Below are 16,176 nucleotides of genomic sequence, written 5' to 3' on the forward strand. Positions count from 1 at the left end.
GCACTTTTCCACTCCACCGAGACTGGAGCCACTCAACATAGGAAGACCTATACCGTCACTTAGAAAGCAGTGTTCCATGAACAAGCAACGCTCACATCGACCGCAGTGTGCTCAGTGCTGGGTCATTGGTTTGGGTAACAGTCTGTCCCATATCCGTCAAACCCCTGACAGGTTAAAGGATCAGATCTGGAAGACAGGAGGAAAGGGAAGAATAGAGTGGAGAAGAACAGGAATTCTTCCTCTAGTCTATTTGTATGGCTGTTATCGCCTCAGTGAGCCTGCCGTTTCACCAGGCACCTGTCAGTCAAGCTGACACTGTGGACACAGACAGACAGCCCAGCCAGACAGACAGAGAGAGGTGTGACAAGGAGAGTGGAGGATGTGGTTGAAACCCTGTTGTTTTCACACTGTTAGTAGCAGGTTTATCCCTCTCCCTGCCAAGCCAAACCTCTGTGTCTGATTAACCTTTACAGCCCCGGCGTTCCGCTAGCTGAACTCCTCCCACATTCCACTGAAAAGGCAGAGCGCGAAATTCCTTTTTTTTTTTTGTTGAAATATTTAACTTTCACACATTAACAAGTCCAATACAGCAAATGAAAGATACACATCTTGTGAATCCAGTCAACATGTCCGATTTTTTAAATGTTTTACAGCGAAAACACCACATATATTTATGTTAGCTCACCACCAAATACAAAAAAGGACAGACATTTTTCACAGCACAGGTAGCATGCACGAAACCAACCAAACTAACCAAGAACCAACCAAACTAACCAAGAAACAACGTCATCAGATGACAGTCCTATAACATGTTACACAATAAATCTATGTTTTGTTCGAAAAATGTGCATATTTGAGGTATAAATCAGTTTTACATTGCTGCTACCATCACAGCTACCATCAGAAATAGCACCGAAGCAGCCAGAGTAATTATAGAGACCAACGTGAAATACCTAAATACTCATCATAAAACATTTCTGAAAAATCGATGGTGTACAGCAAATTAAAGACAAACATCTTGTGAATCAGGCCAATATTTCCGATTTTTTAAGTGTTTTACAGCGAAAACACAATATAGCATTATATTAGCTTACTACAATAGCCTACCACACAACCACATTCATTCATCAAGGCACGTTAGCGATAGCAATAGGCACGTTAGCGTTAGCAAATAAACCAGCAAAAGATATTAATTTTCACTAACCTTCATAAACCTTCCTCAGATGACAGTCCTATAACATCAGGTTATACATACACTTATGTTTTGTTCGAAAATGTGCATATTTAGAGCTGAAATCAGTGGTTATCCATTATGCTAACGTAGCATCTTTTTCCCAGAATGTGCGGATATTTCTATTAGACTCTCACCTATTCTGACCAAATAGCTATTCATAAACATTACAAAAAAATACATGTTGTATAGGAAATGATAGATACACTAGTTCTTAATGCAATCGCAGTGTTAGAATTCTAAAAATATCTTCATTACGACATAAGGCTTATGTTATAGCGAGAGAGTGGCCAAAACCTGGGCGCAAAACTACTAGTACACAGTTCGACAGATATATGAAATAGCATCACAAAATGGGTCCTACTTTTGGTGATCTTCCATCAGAATGTTGTACAAGGGGTCCTTTGTCCAGAACAGTCGTTGTTTGGATTTAGAACATCGTTTTTCCCTCTTGAATTAGCAAGCACACTGGCCAAGTGGCGCGAACCTCTCCAACGTCAACAAACACAGACAACGCAACACGCCTAACGTCCCGAAAAAATTTCAATAATCTAATAAAACTATATTGAAAAAACATACTTTACGATGATATTGTGACATGTATCAAATAAAATCAAAGCCGGAGATAGTAGTCGCCTATAACGACAGCTTTTCAGAAGGCAATTCCAGGTCCATCTTCGCGCTTTCCAGAAAACAGAAAATGGATGACTCGTCGTGCCAAGAGGATTTATTCCACCTCAGACCAAGATAAACACTTCATTTCTTCTCTCACTTCCTATAGACATCTAGGGGAAGGTGTATGACGTGCATGTATACGCATACGTATCATGCCCATTTATAGGCAGGCCATTGAACAGAGCATCGATTTCAGACTTTCCACTTCCTGGTCAGAAAGTGTGCTGCCAAATGAGTTCTGTTTTACTCACAGACAAAATTCAAACGGTTTTAGAAACTAGAGAGTGTTTTCTATCCAATAGTAATAATAATATGCATACTGTACGAGCAAGAATTGAGTACGAGGCCGTTTAAATTGGGCACGATTTTCCCCCAAAGTGAAAACAGCGCCCTCTGTCCTCAACAGGTTAAACACCAGTCTCTATATAAAGATCTAAGAAAAATCTGAACAGTTTGCTGATGAAAATGTATTGTTCAACCCAGCACCTACTTCAATCCATTGGACTTCTAGATATGTATAGGGCTCTTCCTGGTCTGTAGGTACGTTATGGAGACGGATGACGTTTTCAAAAAGGAATTAAGGTGTGTGGTGTGTTAAGGGGGATGAAAATGATGCTGGTGCTTGTCTCTCTCTCTCTCTCTTTCTCCCTCCCTCTCTCTTTCTCTCTCTCTCCCTCTCTATTTCTATTCATTCATCTTTCTGTATTATCTGTGTGGCTGCTCAACCGTAGCTGGGTCATGCAGAGATGGAGGAAAAGAGGGAGGGAGTAGTGTGCACTGGGCCAGAACGTGAATCTGTCAGGAAACAATAGTTCTCTGACAAATGGGCTCTGACACCTGTTTAAACCTACACACTCATACACACCACTCTCCAGAACTGGCCACCTCTCTTTTTCCATCCCTCTCTCTTTCTCTCTCCACTGGGCATCCCATTATCCAACCATCACCACCTCAGATGTCACAGAGAGTTAGTCTTCTGAACAAACACTTTACTGGAGCTAAATCCTCTAGGAAATCAAGACATCAACCATAGATTTAGATGGAAATTAAGATATTCCCCAAGAGTGAACCATTTGTCTTTCAAAATATACTGTGCTCTTCTACAAAGCCATTTGAGTACACTATAGATGAAATAATGATGCATTGTAGTTGTGGAGGCTAGTATTCTTCAGAGAGGGGTTCAAATGTTTACTGCTGATGGCTCTGGAGCTCTCCAACTCTGGTGATGCTGTCTGTGAGTCTCTAATGGGGATGCTGTCTGTGTGTCTCTAATGGGGATGCTGTCTGTGTGTATCTAATGGGGATGCTGTCTGTGTGTCTCTAATGGGGATGCTGTCTGTGTGTCTCTAATGTGGATGTTGTCTGTGTGTCTCTAATGGGGATGATGTCTGTGTGTCTCTAATGGGGATGCTGTCTGTGTGTCTCTAATGGGGATGCTGTCTGTGTGCCTCTAATGGGGATGCTGTCTGTGTGTCTCTAATGGGGATGCTGTCTATGTGTCTCTAATGGGGATGCTGTCTGTGTGTCTCTAATGGGGATGCTGTCTGTGTGTCTCTAATGTGGATGTTGTCTGTCTGTCTTTAATGGGGATGCTGTCTGTGTGTCTCTAATGGGGATGCTGTCTGTGTGTCTCTAATGGGGATGCTGTCTGTGTGTCTCTAATGTGGATGCTGTCTGTGTGTCTCTAATGGGGATGCTGTCTGTGTGGCTCTAATGGGGATGCTGTCTGTGTGTCTCTAATGGGGATGCTGTCTGTGTGTCTCTAATGGGGGTGCTGTCTGTGTGTCTCTAATGGGGATGCTGTCTGTGTGTCTCTAATGGGGATGCTGTCTGTGTGTCTCTAATGGGGATGCTGTCTGTGTGTCTCTAATGGTGATGCTGTCTGTGTGTCTCTAATGGGGATGCTGTCTGCGTGTCTCTAATGGGGATGCTGTCTGTGTGTCTCTAATGGGGATGCTGTATGTGTGTCTCTAATGGGGATGCTGTCTGTGTGTCTCTAATGGGGATGCTGTCTGCGTGTCTCTAATGGGGATGCTGTCTGTGTGTCTCTAATGTGGATGCTGTCTGTGTCTCCCCAGGGGTGTAGGATGCATCTTCATTGAGATGATCCAAGGAGTGGCAGCTTTCCCTGGGATGAAGGATATCCAGGATCAGCTGGAGAGGATATTCCTGGTGAGTCAGCTGTGTGTTTGTGTGCGTGTGTACGTACGTGCACCATATGTCTATGCTGTCTCTGATACACAACATCTCCATCTCCTCTCAGTTGTGAACCAATAGGAAACAGTCTCACTTTGAGCACTTTTTAATTTATTTAACCTTTATTTAACTAGTCAGTTAAGAACAAATTCCTATTTACAATGACGGCCTAGCAAAAGGCAAAAGGCCTCCTGCAGGGACGGGGGCTGGGATTGAAAATAAAAATATAGGCTAAAACACACATCACGACAAGAGAGACACCACAACACTACATAAAGAGAGACATAAGTCAACAACACATCATGGCAGCAACACATGACAACAACACGGTAGCAACACAACATGGCAGCAGCACAACATGGTAGCAGCACAAAATATGGTACAAACATTATTGGGCACAGCCAACTCCACAAAGGGCAAGAAGGTAGAGACAACAATACATCATGCGAAGCAGCCACAACTGTCAGTAAAAGTGTCCATGATTGATTCTTTGAATGAAGATATGGAGATAAAACTGTTCAGTTTGAGTGCTTTTTTTCAGCTCGTTCCAGTCAATAACTGCAGCGAACTGAAAAAAGGAGCGACCCAGGGATGTGTGTGCTTTGGGGACCTTAAACAGAATGTGACTGGCAGAACAGGTGTTGTATGTGGAGGATGAGGCCTGCAGTAGATATCTCAGATAGGGGGGAGTGAGGCCTAAGAGGGTTTTATAAATAAGCATCGGGTATACAGAGATGACCAGTTTACAGAGGAGTATAGAGTGCAGTGATGTGTCCTATAAGGAGCATTGGTGGCAAATCTGATGGCCGAATGGTAAAGAACATCTTCCCGCTCGAGAGCACCCTTACCTGCCGATCTATAAATTACCTCTCCTTGATCTAGCATGGGTAGGATGGTCATCTGAATCAGGGTTAGTTTGGCAGCTAGGGTGAAAGAGGAGCGATTACGATAGAGGAAACCAAGTCTAGATTTAACCTTAGCCTGCAGCTTGGATATGTGCTGACAGTTTACCATCTAGCCATACTCCCAAGTACGTGTATGAGGTGACTACCTCAAGCTATAAACCCTCAGAGGTAGTTTTCACACCGGTGGGGAGAGGGGAATTCTTCTTACCAAACCACATTACCTTTGTTTTGGAGGTTTCAGAACAAGGTTAAGGGCAGAGAAAGCTTGTTGGACACTAACAAAGCTTTGTTGTAGAGCGTTTAACACAAAATCCAGGGTGGGACCATCTGAGTATAATACTGTATCATCTGCATATACAGTGGGGCAAAAAAGTATTTAGTCAGCCACCAATTGTGCAAGTTCTCCCACTTAAAAAGATGAGAGAGGCCTGTAATTTTCATCATAGGTACACTTCAACTATGACAGACAAAATGAGAAAAAATTATCCAGAAAATCACATTGTAGGATTTTTTATGAATTTATTTGCAAATTATGGTGGAAAATAAGTATTTGGTCAACAACAAAAGTTTATCTCAATACTTTGTTATATACCCTTTGTTGGCAATGACAGAGGTCAAACGTTTTCTGTAAGTCTTCACAAGGTTTTCACACACTGTTGCTGGTATTTTGGCCCATTCCTCCATGCAGATCTCCTCTAGAGCAGTGATGTTTTGGGGCTGTTGCTGGGCAACACGGACTTTCAACTCCCTCCAAAGATTTTCTATGGGGTTGAGATCTGGAGACTGGCTAGGCCACTCCAGGACCTTGAAATGCTTCTTACGAAGCCACTCCTTCGTTGCCCGGGCGGTGTGTTTGGGATCATTGTCATGCTGAAAGACCCAGCCACGTTTCATCTTCAATGCCCTTGCTGATGGAAGGAGGTTTTCACTCAAAATCTCACGATACATGGTCCCATTCATTCTTTCCTTTACACGGATCAGTCGTCCTGGTCCCTTTGCAGAAAAACAGCCCCAAAGCATGATGTTTCCACCCCCATGCTTCACAGTAGGTATGGTGTTCTTTGGATGCAACTCAGCATCCTTTGTCCTCCAAACACGACGAGTTGAGTTTTTACCAAAAAGTTATATTTTGGTTTCATCTGACCATGCCTAGTCGTGCCTAGAGTCGTGCCTGGCCATTCTCCCAATCTTCTTCTGGATCATCCAAATGCTCTCTAGCAAACTTCAGACGGGCCTGGACATGTACTGGCTTAAGCAGGGGGACACGTCTGGCACTGCATGATTTGAGTCCCTGGCGGCGTAGTGTGTTACTGATGGTAGGCTTTGTTACTTTGGTCCCAGCTCTCTGCAGGTCATTCACTAGGTCCCCCCGTGTGGTTCCCCCACGGGGTGAGATCTTGCGTGGAACCCCAGATCGAGGGAGATTATCAGTGGTCTTGTATGTCTTCCATTTCCTAATAATTGCTCCCACAGTTGTTTTCTTCAAACCAAGCTGCTTACCTATTGCAGATTCAGTCTTCCCAGCCTGGTGAAGATCTACAATTTTGTTTCTGGTGTCCTTTGACAGCTCTTTGGTCTTGGCCATAGTGGAGTTTGGAGTGTGACTGTTTGAGGTTGTGGACAGGTGTCTTTTATACTGATAACAAATTCAAACAGGTGCCATTAATACAGGTAACGAGTGGAGGACAGAGGAGCCTCTTAAAGAAGAAGTTACAGGTCTGTGAGAGCCAGAAATCTTGCTTGTTTGTAGGTGACCAAATACTTATTTTCCACCATAATTTGCAAATAAATTCATTAAATATCCTACAATGTGATTTTCTGGATTTTTTTTTCTCATTTTGTCTGTCATAGTTGAAGTGTACCTATGATGAAAATTACAGGCCTCTCTCATCTTTTTAAGTGGGAGAACTTGCACAATTGGTGGCTGACTAAATACTTTTTTGCCCCACTGTAAATGGATGAGAGTGCTTCCTACTGCATGAGCTATGTTGTTGATGTAAATTGAGATGAGTGTGGGGCCTAGGATTGAGCCTTGGGGTACTCCCTTGGTGACAGGCAGTGGCTGAGACAGCAGATGTCCTGACTTTACTTTTTTTCATTTTTTTTAACCTTTATTTAACTAGGCAAGTCAGTGAAGAACAAATTCTTATTTACAATGACGGCTTTGGAACAGTGGGTTAACTCCCTTGTTCAAGGGCAGAACGACAGATTTTTACCTTGAATCATTGTTTACTGACCAATTGACTGCGTTTACTGTGTACTTGCGTACTTGTGTACTTGAGCAGTAACCTTTGGCTCTTGATCTAATCAGCATGAGGTCTGTGGGCCTCATTAACTCTGGGTCAGATAGCTATTCAATTCTTCCGCTAGATGCTTATTAAAGGAACCAGTGATTAGGGATTAATAGCGATGGTAGATAGATTGATAGATATATTTCTGAACAGGACTCAGGTCCTGACTGCATCAATATTTTATGGCTGTATAAGATCTCATGAATCCCATAATCAGCTCCTCTGTCCTCTATAATTCCCCCCGTCGGCAGAATTGAAGTGGAGTGCTAATGTGATGAATTCATATTCATTCATCCTCTGAAACGAGTTAATAATGAATGCAGACAATTACTGAGATGAGAGGATGGGAGAGAGAAAGAGAGGGATGAAGGAAGAGAGACATATAGAGAGAGCGAGACGTAGGTCAGTGGAGTCAGGAGTCAGGTGTGAAGACAGAGACAAAGCGGTTCAGTTTGTTTTGCCGAGGGCTGTCGGGGATAAGTGTGTGGGTGCGTGTGCGTCTGTGTGTGTTTGTATGTCTGTGTGAGTCTGTGTGTGTCGGGAGTATGCCCCAAGCATGGAATCTTACACAAAGCATCCTAGGAGAGAGATACTGAATAAAAACATTTTATTGATTGTCTGTTTTGCCAAGAGAAAATTGGGGCTGTCTGCTCTCCTTACATCTGTAAGATTCCCCACAAAACCCCAGCCCTCTCTGCCCCCTGCATCCATCCAGTACACCCATTCAAAACATAGACACAAAGAGAGAAGGGAAAGAGTGAAAAAAGGGGAGAGACCCAATAGTGGGATGGCCTGTCGCCAGCTTGGGTATCGATGGAGGCGCACCTGCAACCCCTTGGAGGGGGTCTGTGTGCCCTTTAGCAGGTTGCAGGTGGAGCAGAGAAGGATAGGGGGGGCAGAGCAAGCGGTGGAAGGGGGTTTGGGGGGAGGATGGGGAAGGGGAAGGGGAAGGGAGGGGTGTATGTTTAGGGGATTGGGGGAGGGTAGGGCTGTCTGACTGTCTGGGGTAAAATGAAAATGTTATCCAGTGGAGATAAAGGTTTTCTTCAGCAAACATGAGGATATGAGGAGGAGAGGAGGGGGGAGAGGGGGAGGGGGAGGGGGAGGGGGAGAGGAGGCAGAGGAGAGGGATAGGAGGGGAGGAGAGGAGAGCAGAGAGGAGACAGGAGTGGAGGATAAGAGTGAGAGGAGAGGAGAATAAAGGCGAGGAGAGGAGAATAGAGGAGGGGTGGTGGGATAAAGTCTGACAGGTCTATATTGTGTTCTGATTATCCTCTCCTTACTCTCTCCCCAATATGAAGACCTTATGAATCCCCTGTTTTATTAACAGGATCACACCTGTGTAGTTAATAGCATAACCCACACAGCCCCTGTAAGCCATACACATGAGGCCAGAGATGTGCTTAAACTAGGCTTACCGTCTCACCTTGACTGTAGAATCATTATTATTTCTCTGAGGTAATAACACCTCTGATCATCGCAGTGCCAATGCCCACACATTCACACCATTTGTTTTTCATTTGTTTAAAGATTCAGCATGTGTTTCTCATAATCCAGATGGCAATAATTAGTGTTTGGACGTTCAAACATTAACTGGCCTTTTGAGGCGTTATGAACATGATCAGAATACATTTGAGGAATTGAACACGTTTAATAAGAGAGTTTGCTTCACTTGTAAATACACACACAATATTATGTATAGGCTACATGGCCTCATGGACCAGGATGTACATGGACTCACCCAACGTATTGAACCAAAATGGCACCACACTGAGACAACTCTAACTATATTGCATTGGCTAAGAAGTACTGACCCGTCAAATTGAGCCGCTTATATTTTCTCCCACCCCAATCACGTCTCGTTCTGTTGTGTGTCTGTGTACTCTGCTGTAAGCTAGAGGAAGAAAAGGCAGATAGAGAAATACACCTGGAAAAATGTCCACCAGTCTGCTTGGCCTGGCAGCTAGACGGTCAGTTAGCGTAGCAAACAGCTCCACCTGTCAGAGTTAGCCTGACACTCACATTTCCATTTGAATCCCTGGCTGCTGAGGGGAGGACGGCTGAACATTATGTCTTGAACAGTGCAAATATTATGGCATCAAACACATGGAAACCGTATGTTTGATGTTTTTTATACCATTCCACTAATTCCGCTCCAGCCATTACCACGTGCCTGTCCTCCCCAATTAAGGTGCCACCATCCTCCTGTGGTTGGTACGTGGATGTGTGTGGGCGCCGTCTGTCTGTCTGTCAGTGGAGAGATGATGCTGAGTCCCGTCCCTCTAATAGGCCAGTGGGTTTGTGAAGGGGAGAGAAAGGTCACCTAGCATCCCTCTCTGATAGGTACTCAGTCTGCCAAAAGTCAGTTGGCATTTTGAAAAAAGTTAGACCCACACTAACACCCTGGTCATTTCCCTGTAAAAGGACCCATGAGCACCAACATGTGACGTTCATAAGAGCATGTCAAATTAGTTGTGATATTAAAGCTAAGAGTCTATATATTTTTCTATAATAATTTTTCTAAAACTATAATGTACAGTATTGTACTGTACTGAACAACACTTTACTGTACTCAACTGTACTGTACTGAACTCTATTCTACTCAACTCTGATGTTATATGTTGTGCTGTGCTGTACTGAATTCAACATAGCTCTACTGTGCTGTACTGAATTCAACATAGCTCTACTGTGCTGTACTGAATTCAACATAGCTCTACTGTGCTGTACTGAATTCAACATAGCTCTACTGTGCTGTACTGAATTCAACATAGCTCTACTGTCCTGTACTGAATTCAACATAGCTCTACTGTCCTGTACTGAATTCAACATAGCTCTACTGTGCTGTACTGAATTCAACATAGCTCTACTGTCCTGTACTGAATTCAACATAGCTCTACTGTGCTGTACTGAATTCAACATAGCTCTACTGTGCTGTACTGAATTCAACATAGCTCTACTGTGCTGTACTGAATTCAACATAGCTCTACTGTGCTGTACTGAATTCAACATAGCTCTACTGTGCTGTACTGAATTCAACATAGCTCTACTGTGCTGTACTGAATTCAACATAGCTCTACTGTCCTGTACTGAATTCAACATAGCTCTACTGTCCTGTACTGAATTCAACATAGCTCTACTGTGCTGTACTGAATTCAACATAGCTCTACTGTCCTGTACTGAATTCAACATAGCTCTACTGTGCTGTACTGAATTCAACATAGCTCTACTGTGCTGTACTGAATTCAACAAAGCTCTACTGTGCTGTACTGAATTCAACATAGCTCTACTGTCCTGTACTGAATTCAACATAGCTCTACTGTCCTGTACTGAATTCAACATAGCTCTACTGTGCTGTACTGAATTCAACATAGCTCTACTGTCCTGTACTGAATTCAACATAGCTCTACTGTGCTGTACTGAATTCAACATAGCTCTACTGTGCTGTACTGAATTCAACATAGCTCTACTGTCCTGTACTGAATTCAACATAGCTCTACTGTGCTGTACTGAATTCAACATAGCTCTACTGTGCTGTACTGAATTCAACATAGCTCTACTGTGCTGTACTGAATTCAACATAGCTCTACTGTGCTGTACTGAATTCAACATAGCTCTACTGTGCTGTACTGAATTCAACATAGCTCTACTGTGCTGTACTGAATTCAACATAGCTCTACTGTGCTGTACTGAATTCAACATAGCTCTACTGTGCTGTACTGAATTCAACATAGCTCTACTGTGCTGTACTGAATTCAACATAGCTCTACTGTGCTGTAATTTGATGTCCAAAGTTGTGCAACATAGACGTCTTTGATTGGTTCAGATTTGGTCTTGTTTGGTGGCTGAGCTCATTAAAAATAATAACCAGTGTGTAGAATAATACCCAAATATGCAAAGGAGGATATTGTTACACCTTTGTGTACCTATTTAGGGTACATCACCATGAAGAGAATGGCATTCATATCCATCATTATTAATTTCTGTGTAATACAGATCAGGGACCCATGATTAATTTCCGTTACCGCAATTCCATTACCGGGTGTAAATCCACTTCACTTACTGTAGTTCAATAACCAAAATAGATATTTTTAAAGTCTACATGTCATGTCTTAGCTGACCTCCCATTCTTTCTGCAGACATCGTTGAATCTTCATTCGGAGCAGACATTTAAGACTTTTTGTAAAACGTGGACACCAACATTTTTTTTAAACAGAAATTCTGTTACCAAAGTTTGCATCTGCACTCTTCTTCCAGTGAATGTGTTATTGTAAAATGTTCATTGTAAATTGTTAAAAGAAGTCCTTGTGCATATGGTTTGTTAAACTTTGCAATCAATGGTTTTTGTTTGGCATACATTTTAAGTGAAGAATGTGAGTCTCAGCACAATTATGTTACTGTGTAATTTGTCCAGCTTTTCACGCTATGTAGCCAAGCTGAAGGCCTATACTTCACTAGCCGGCTCATCCATCTACGATATTCACTGGAACCATGATGGAAAAACAAATGTGACAAGACAATATCTGAGCCAGCCAAGTACAGTTGGTGTATGGGCTATTTACTATGTGTTGTGAAGCCTATTTGTTTGTTTGCAGCTAAAAACCAAAGGTATCTCTGCTGCTTCCCTGAACGAAGAGAAGCCAATCTCCAGCAGTGCTATTCTAATGATGCGTGACCGAATTAAAGCTATCCCCATTGTTACCTTGCTTTATCCCCATCGTTGCCATGCTTTATCCCATCCCCACAGAGCTCCATGGGCAAGTGTGTGTGAGCTGAGAGCAAATCAACTAAAGGCTGTTATTTATTCAAAGCCGCTGCTTTATATGAATGTCAGTGTTCTGTTGTAATCTTCCAAAGCCCTGGCTATCCTGAGCAGAGAGCCTGTGGGTGTTTATGCCATGTGTTGCTCTTTTCCTGGTCCTGAGACGTGAGTGGGCTGGGCTGACTGACTGACTGACTGACTGGCTGGCTGACTGGCTGACTGGCTGGCTGGCTGCTAGTTACAGCAGACTGGGTCTCCATTCCCTTTGTCCGTCTGAATTAAATATGTGCTGTTTGAGCCCATGCCCAGTGTAGCTGGTTAACTGAGAGTCACTCAAGATTACATCCCTGGAAGAACAGTAGGAATATGGACAGGTCTATCTGTAGGAAAGGCCGTCAGAGCAGAGGTGTGTGTGTGTGTGTGTGTGTGTGTGCGTGCGTGCGTGCGTGCGTGCGTGCGTGCGTGCGTGCGTGCGTGCGTGCGTGCGTGCGTGCGTGCGTGTGTGTCAGTGTTTGTGCAGGCAGCCAGAGGAGAGGATGCTGGTTAAACCAGAGAATACAGGTTGAATTATTCCTGAACCTGGTACTTATCTCTACATCCAGGGACATTAAGTAATATGAGTTTAGTGTGAGACATAAGCTACTGCATGCACACACACACACACACACACACACACACACACACACACACACACACACACACACACACACACACACACACACACACACACACACACACACACACACACACACACACACACACACACACACACACACACACACACACACACACACACACACACACACACACACAATCACACACTCACACACACGCACACACAGTATATGAGTTTGGTCCGAGGCGTAAGCCACTGCACACAACTCAATCTGATCTGAAACAGAGAGGGGGCTGCCGCCTGCCGCTGGGTAAATAAATTATGTAATTCCAGAAACAGCCGCGGTGGCGGCAACGGCCTGACCACCCAATGTGAACGTGCATCTGTCAAGCCCCAGTGGAGAGTGAACTTGGTCTCTCGGGTCAGAGCTTACTAACCATATTCCACCCGGTGTGAGTGGGAGAAGAGGCTGATCCATGTGGTTCTGGTTCTGATCTGTGGGGTGACTAACCCCTGTCCCCTGGCTGGTCATGACCCTGGGTCATGTTCATTAAGATACATCAAAATGCAGAGCAACTGAAAACAAAAAGCTCATATAGTACCTCAATTTTTTACTCTGTTTCAGACCATTTTCTTCCATTTCATGGCTACTGAGCATGGCCATGATCTGATGAGCTGGGGTTGTGTTCTCTCTCTCTCTCTATGGGTGAGAGGTAGCCTAGCGGTTCAGAGCATTGGACCGAAATGTTGCTGGTTTGAATCTCTGAGCCGGCAAGGTGGAAAAATTTGTATTTTTGCCCTTGAGCAAGGCAGGCCACTGATGATGTGGATGTCGATTAAGGCAGTCCCCATGCACCTCTCTGATTTATAGGGGTTGTGTTAAATGCGGAAGACACATTTCGGTTAAGTGCATTCAGTTTTACAACTGACTAGGGATCTCCCTTCCCTCCATCTCTCTCTCTTTCTCTCCTTGAACTTGGGCAGACTGTGACCTGTTTCACCAGTGACCTGCCTGCTGTCTGTCAGTGAGGGATGGGCCAGCTGCAATCCCCTCATAGCTCAGTGACCAGGCAGACATACCCTCCATGAACTCTATTCAATCTCTGTCCCTATAGAGAAGACAAGGCCATTGTAAACAGCACATGGTGACGACGATGACACCGCTGTTAAATGCTCACTCATTAGTTGTGGCTGGGTGGTCTGGAAGATGGTGGAGGTAGTGTGTGTTTGTGTGTTCCACTTTTTAATCTCAGTGGAGTGCCTAGTCTTCTCTTATCTAGAGAGAGAGAGAGAGAGACCGTGTGTCTCAGCTATGCTGACTGTTCTGTCCTGTCATCTGTCCTGACCTTTGACCTGACTGATGGACATGTCTGGAACATGTCAGTTGACCTGGCAAGGTCGCGCCTTCCATCCAGCTACAGTTAACTAGTTGTCTCCTGCAGTGTATACAGCACTGAACCTGAAACTGAGATAATTATCTTCCCTCAATCTCCTACAAATGCGGAACTTAGGTAGCTCGTATGGTTGATTGGTTTGGGACTATTCCTTTGGCTTCCGTTGTGCCAGGCAAGCTCAATTTCAAAAGTGCAGCCAAAGTATTTGAAAGCAAACCGATACTATTTGAACCCAGGTGTGCGCTCCAACTGTGTGCGTCAGAGCGGTGTGGTGCTGAGAGTCAGTGAGTGGGATCAGAGTGCCTCTAAACGGGTCTCTTTGAAGGCTGTTGTCTGCCTGGGCTGTGATGTGTCTGTCAGACCTCTTCCCTTCCCTGCCTCATCCGCCCTTCCGATGTGCTGTGCTCCTCTCCCTCTCTAATGTGCCTCACAAAGACACTGACATTCACACGGCAGCCTAATCTCCCCTCCACCTCTCCTCCTCTCCTCTCCTTCACTTCAAAGAGCATGAAAACTCTCCACATCAATAATGTAGGCTGTTTCTATCTGACACCTCAACCAGATTGTGGATTTGAGCATGTCCCCTTGCCTCCTTGTGCACCCATTCTGCCCCCCCCTCCCCCATTCCCTCTGGTGCCTCACTATGCCCCCCCCCCCCCCTAGAGCAAGAGTCATGTGTGCCATCCCACCCCATCTGTGTTCAAATGTACCCCCTCCCCTCTTCCCCTCCCCTCTGCTCCCTCAGCCCAACCTGTATCCTCCCTCTGCTCCCTCAGCCCAACCTGTATCCTCCCTCTGCTCCCTCAGCCCAACCTGTATCCTCCCTCTGCTCCCTCAGCCCAACCTGTATCATCCCTCTGCTCCCTCAGCCTAACCTGTATCCTCCCTCTGCTCCCTCAGCCCAACCTGTATCCTCCCTCTGCTCAGCTCTATGCCCAAACCTGTATCCTCCTTCTGCTCCCTCAGCCCAACCTGTATCCTCCCTCTGCTCCCTCAGCCCAACCTGTATCCTCCCTCTGCTCCCTCAGCCCAACCTGTATCCTCCCTCTGCTCCCTCAGCCCAACCTGTATCCTCCCTCTGCTCCCTCAGCCCAACCTGTATCCTCCCTCTGCTCAGCTCTATGCCCAAACCTGTATCCTCCCTCTGCTCAGCTCTATGCCCAACCTGTATCCTCCCTCTGCTCAGCTCTATGCCCAAACCTGTATCCTCCTTCTGCTCAGCTCTATGCCCAAACCTGTATCCTCCCTCTGCTCAGCTCTATGCCCTCATAGGGGATAAAGCTCCTTGTGTGTAACTGGATCAGCTTCATCTGCCCTTGCCCTCGACAGTGTGTGTGTGTGTGTGTGTGTGTGTGTGTGTGTGTGTGTGCGCGCGTGTGTGTGTGTGTGTGTGTGTGTGTGTGTGTGTGTGTGTGTGTGTGTGTGTGTGTGTGTGTGTGTGTGTGTGTGTGTGTGTGTGTGTGTGTGTGTGTGTGTGTGTGTGTGTGTGTGTGTGTGTGTGTGTGTGTGTGTGTGTGTGTGTGTGTGTGTGTGTGTGTGTGCTCCACAGGCAGACAAGCAAAATCCCCTGGATTAGCCCTGTAAGTCACCTCTAATGGTCTGGGGCCATGCTGGCCATGTTGATAGGGGTACCTATAGGGCTGCCTGCCTGACTTAATGGAGGGACTTATAGTCAGCCAACCAAGGCCATGTATGTATGCCAGGGAAGTTGTTGCTATGCTGAAGCAACATGATCTAGGGCTTCAAATATGTCTTAATCTCCCGTATTCTATTTCTTGTCTCAATTACCAACAAGTTGTTCTAATGTGGCAGCAGCATCATTGTCTAGCCTTACCTCTTCTTACCAGCCTATTGCATGTGTTGTCTCTCTTGCTCTGTGTGTTTGATGTGATATCATGATATCTCACTGGAGAGATGTGGCTCAGTGAGAGACGAGGCTAGGAGCTGGTGTGTGCAGCCCCTGTTATTTGGCCAAGGTTACCCCTCGCTAGATCGATCCCACTGTTCTCCTCTGTCCTCTGGGGTGAATACAAAAGATTTGGTGCTTTAAGGGGAGCTCAATCAGATGGCAGATCGGGTTTCAAATTGCTTTTGTTCCTTGGTTGAGGT

At 45.0% G+C, this 16,176-nt stretch overlaps 1 protein-coding gene across 2 annotated transcripts in view; it reads left to right on the plus strand.

Annotated features, from left to right (window-relative positions):
* The window catches only part of LOC139564595 (cyclin-dependent kinase 14-like), a 214,514-nt gene that overhangs the window by 116,113 nt on the left and 82,225 nt on the right, over positions 1–16,176 (plus strand). For both annotated transcript variants that reach the window (XM_071384231.1, XM_071384232.1), the window contains one exon: positions 3,985–4,078. In XM_071384231.1, the coding sequence (XP_071240332.1) occupies positions 3,985–4,078 (94 nt within the window). The remainder of the gene's footprint in view (positions 1–3,984; positions 4,079–16,176) is intronic.

Source organism: Salvelinus alpinus, chromosome 35 (genome assembly GCF_045679555.1).
Source record: "Salvelinus alpinus chromosome 35, SLU_Salpinus.1, whole genome shotgun sequence".
In the NCBI taxonomy this organism is placed as follows: Eukaryota; Metazoa; Chordata; class Actinopteri; order Salmoniformes; family Salmonidae; genus Salvelinus; species Salvelinus alpinus.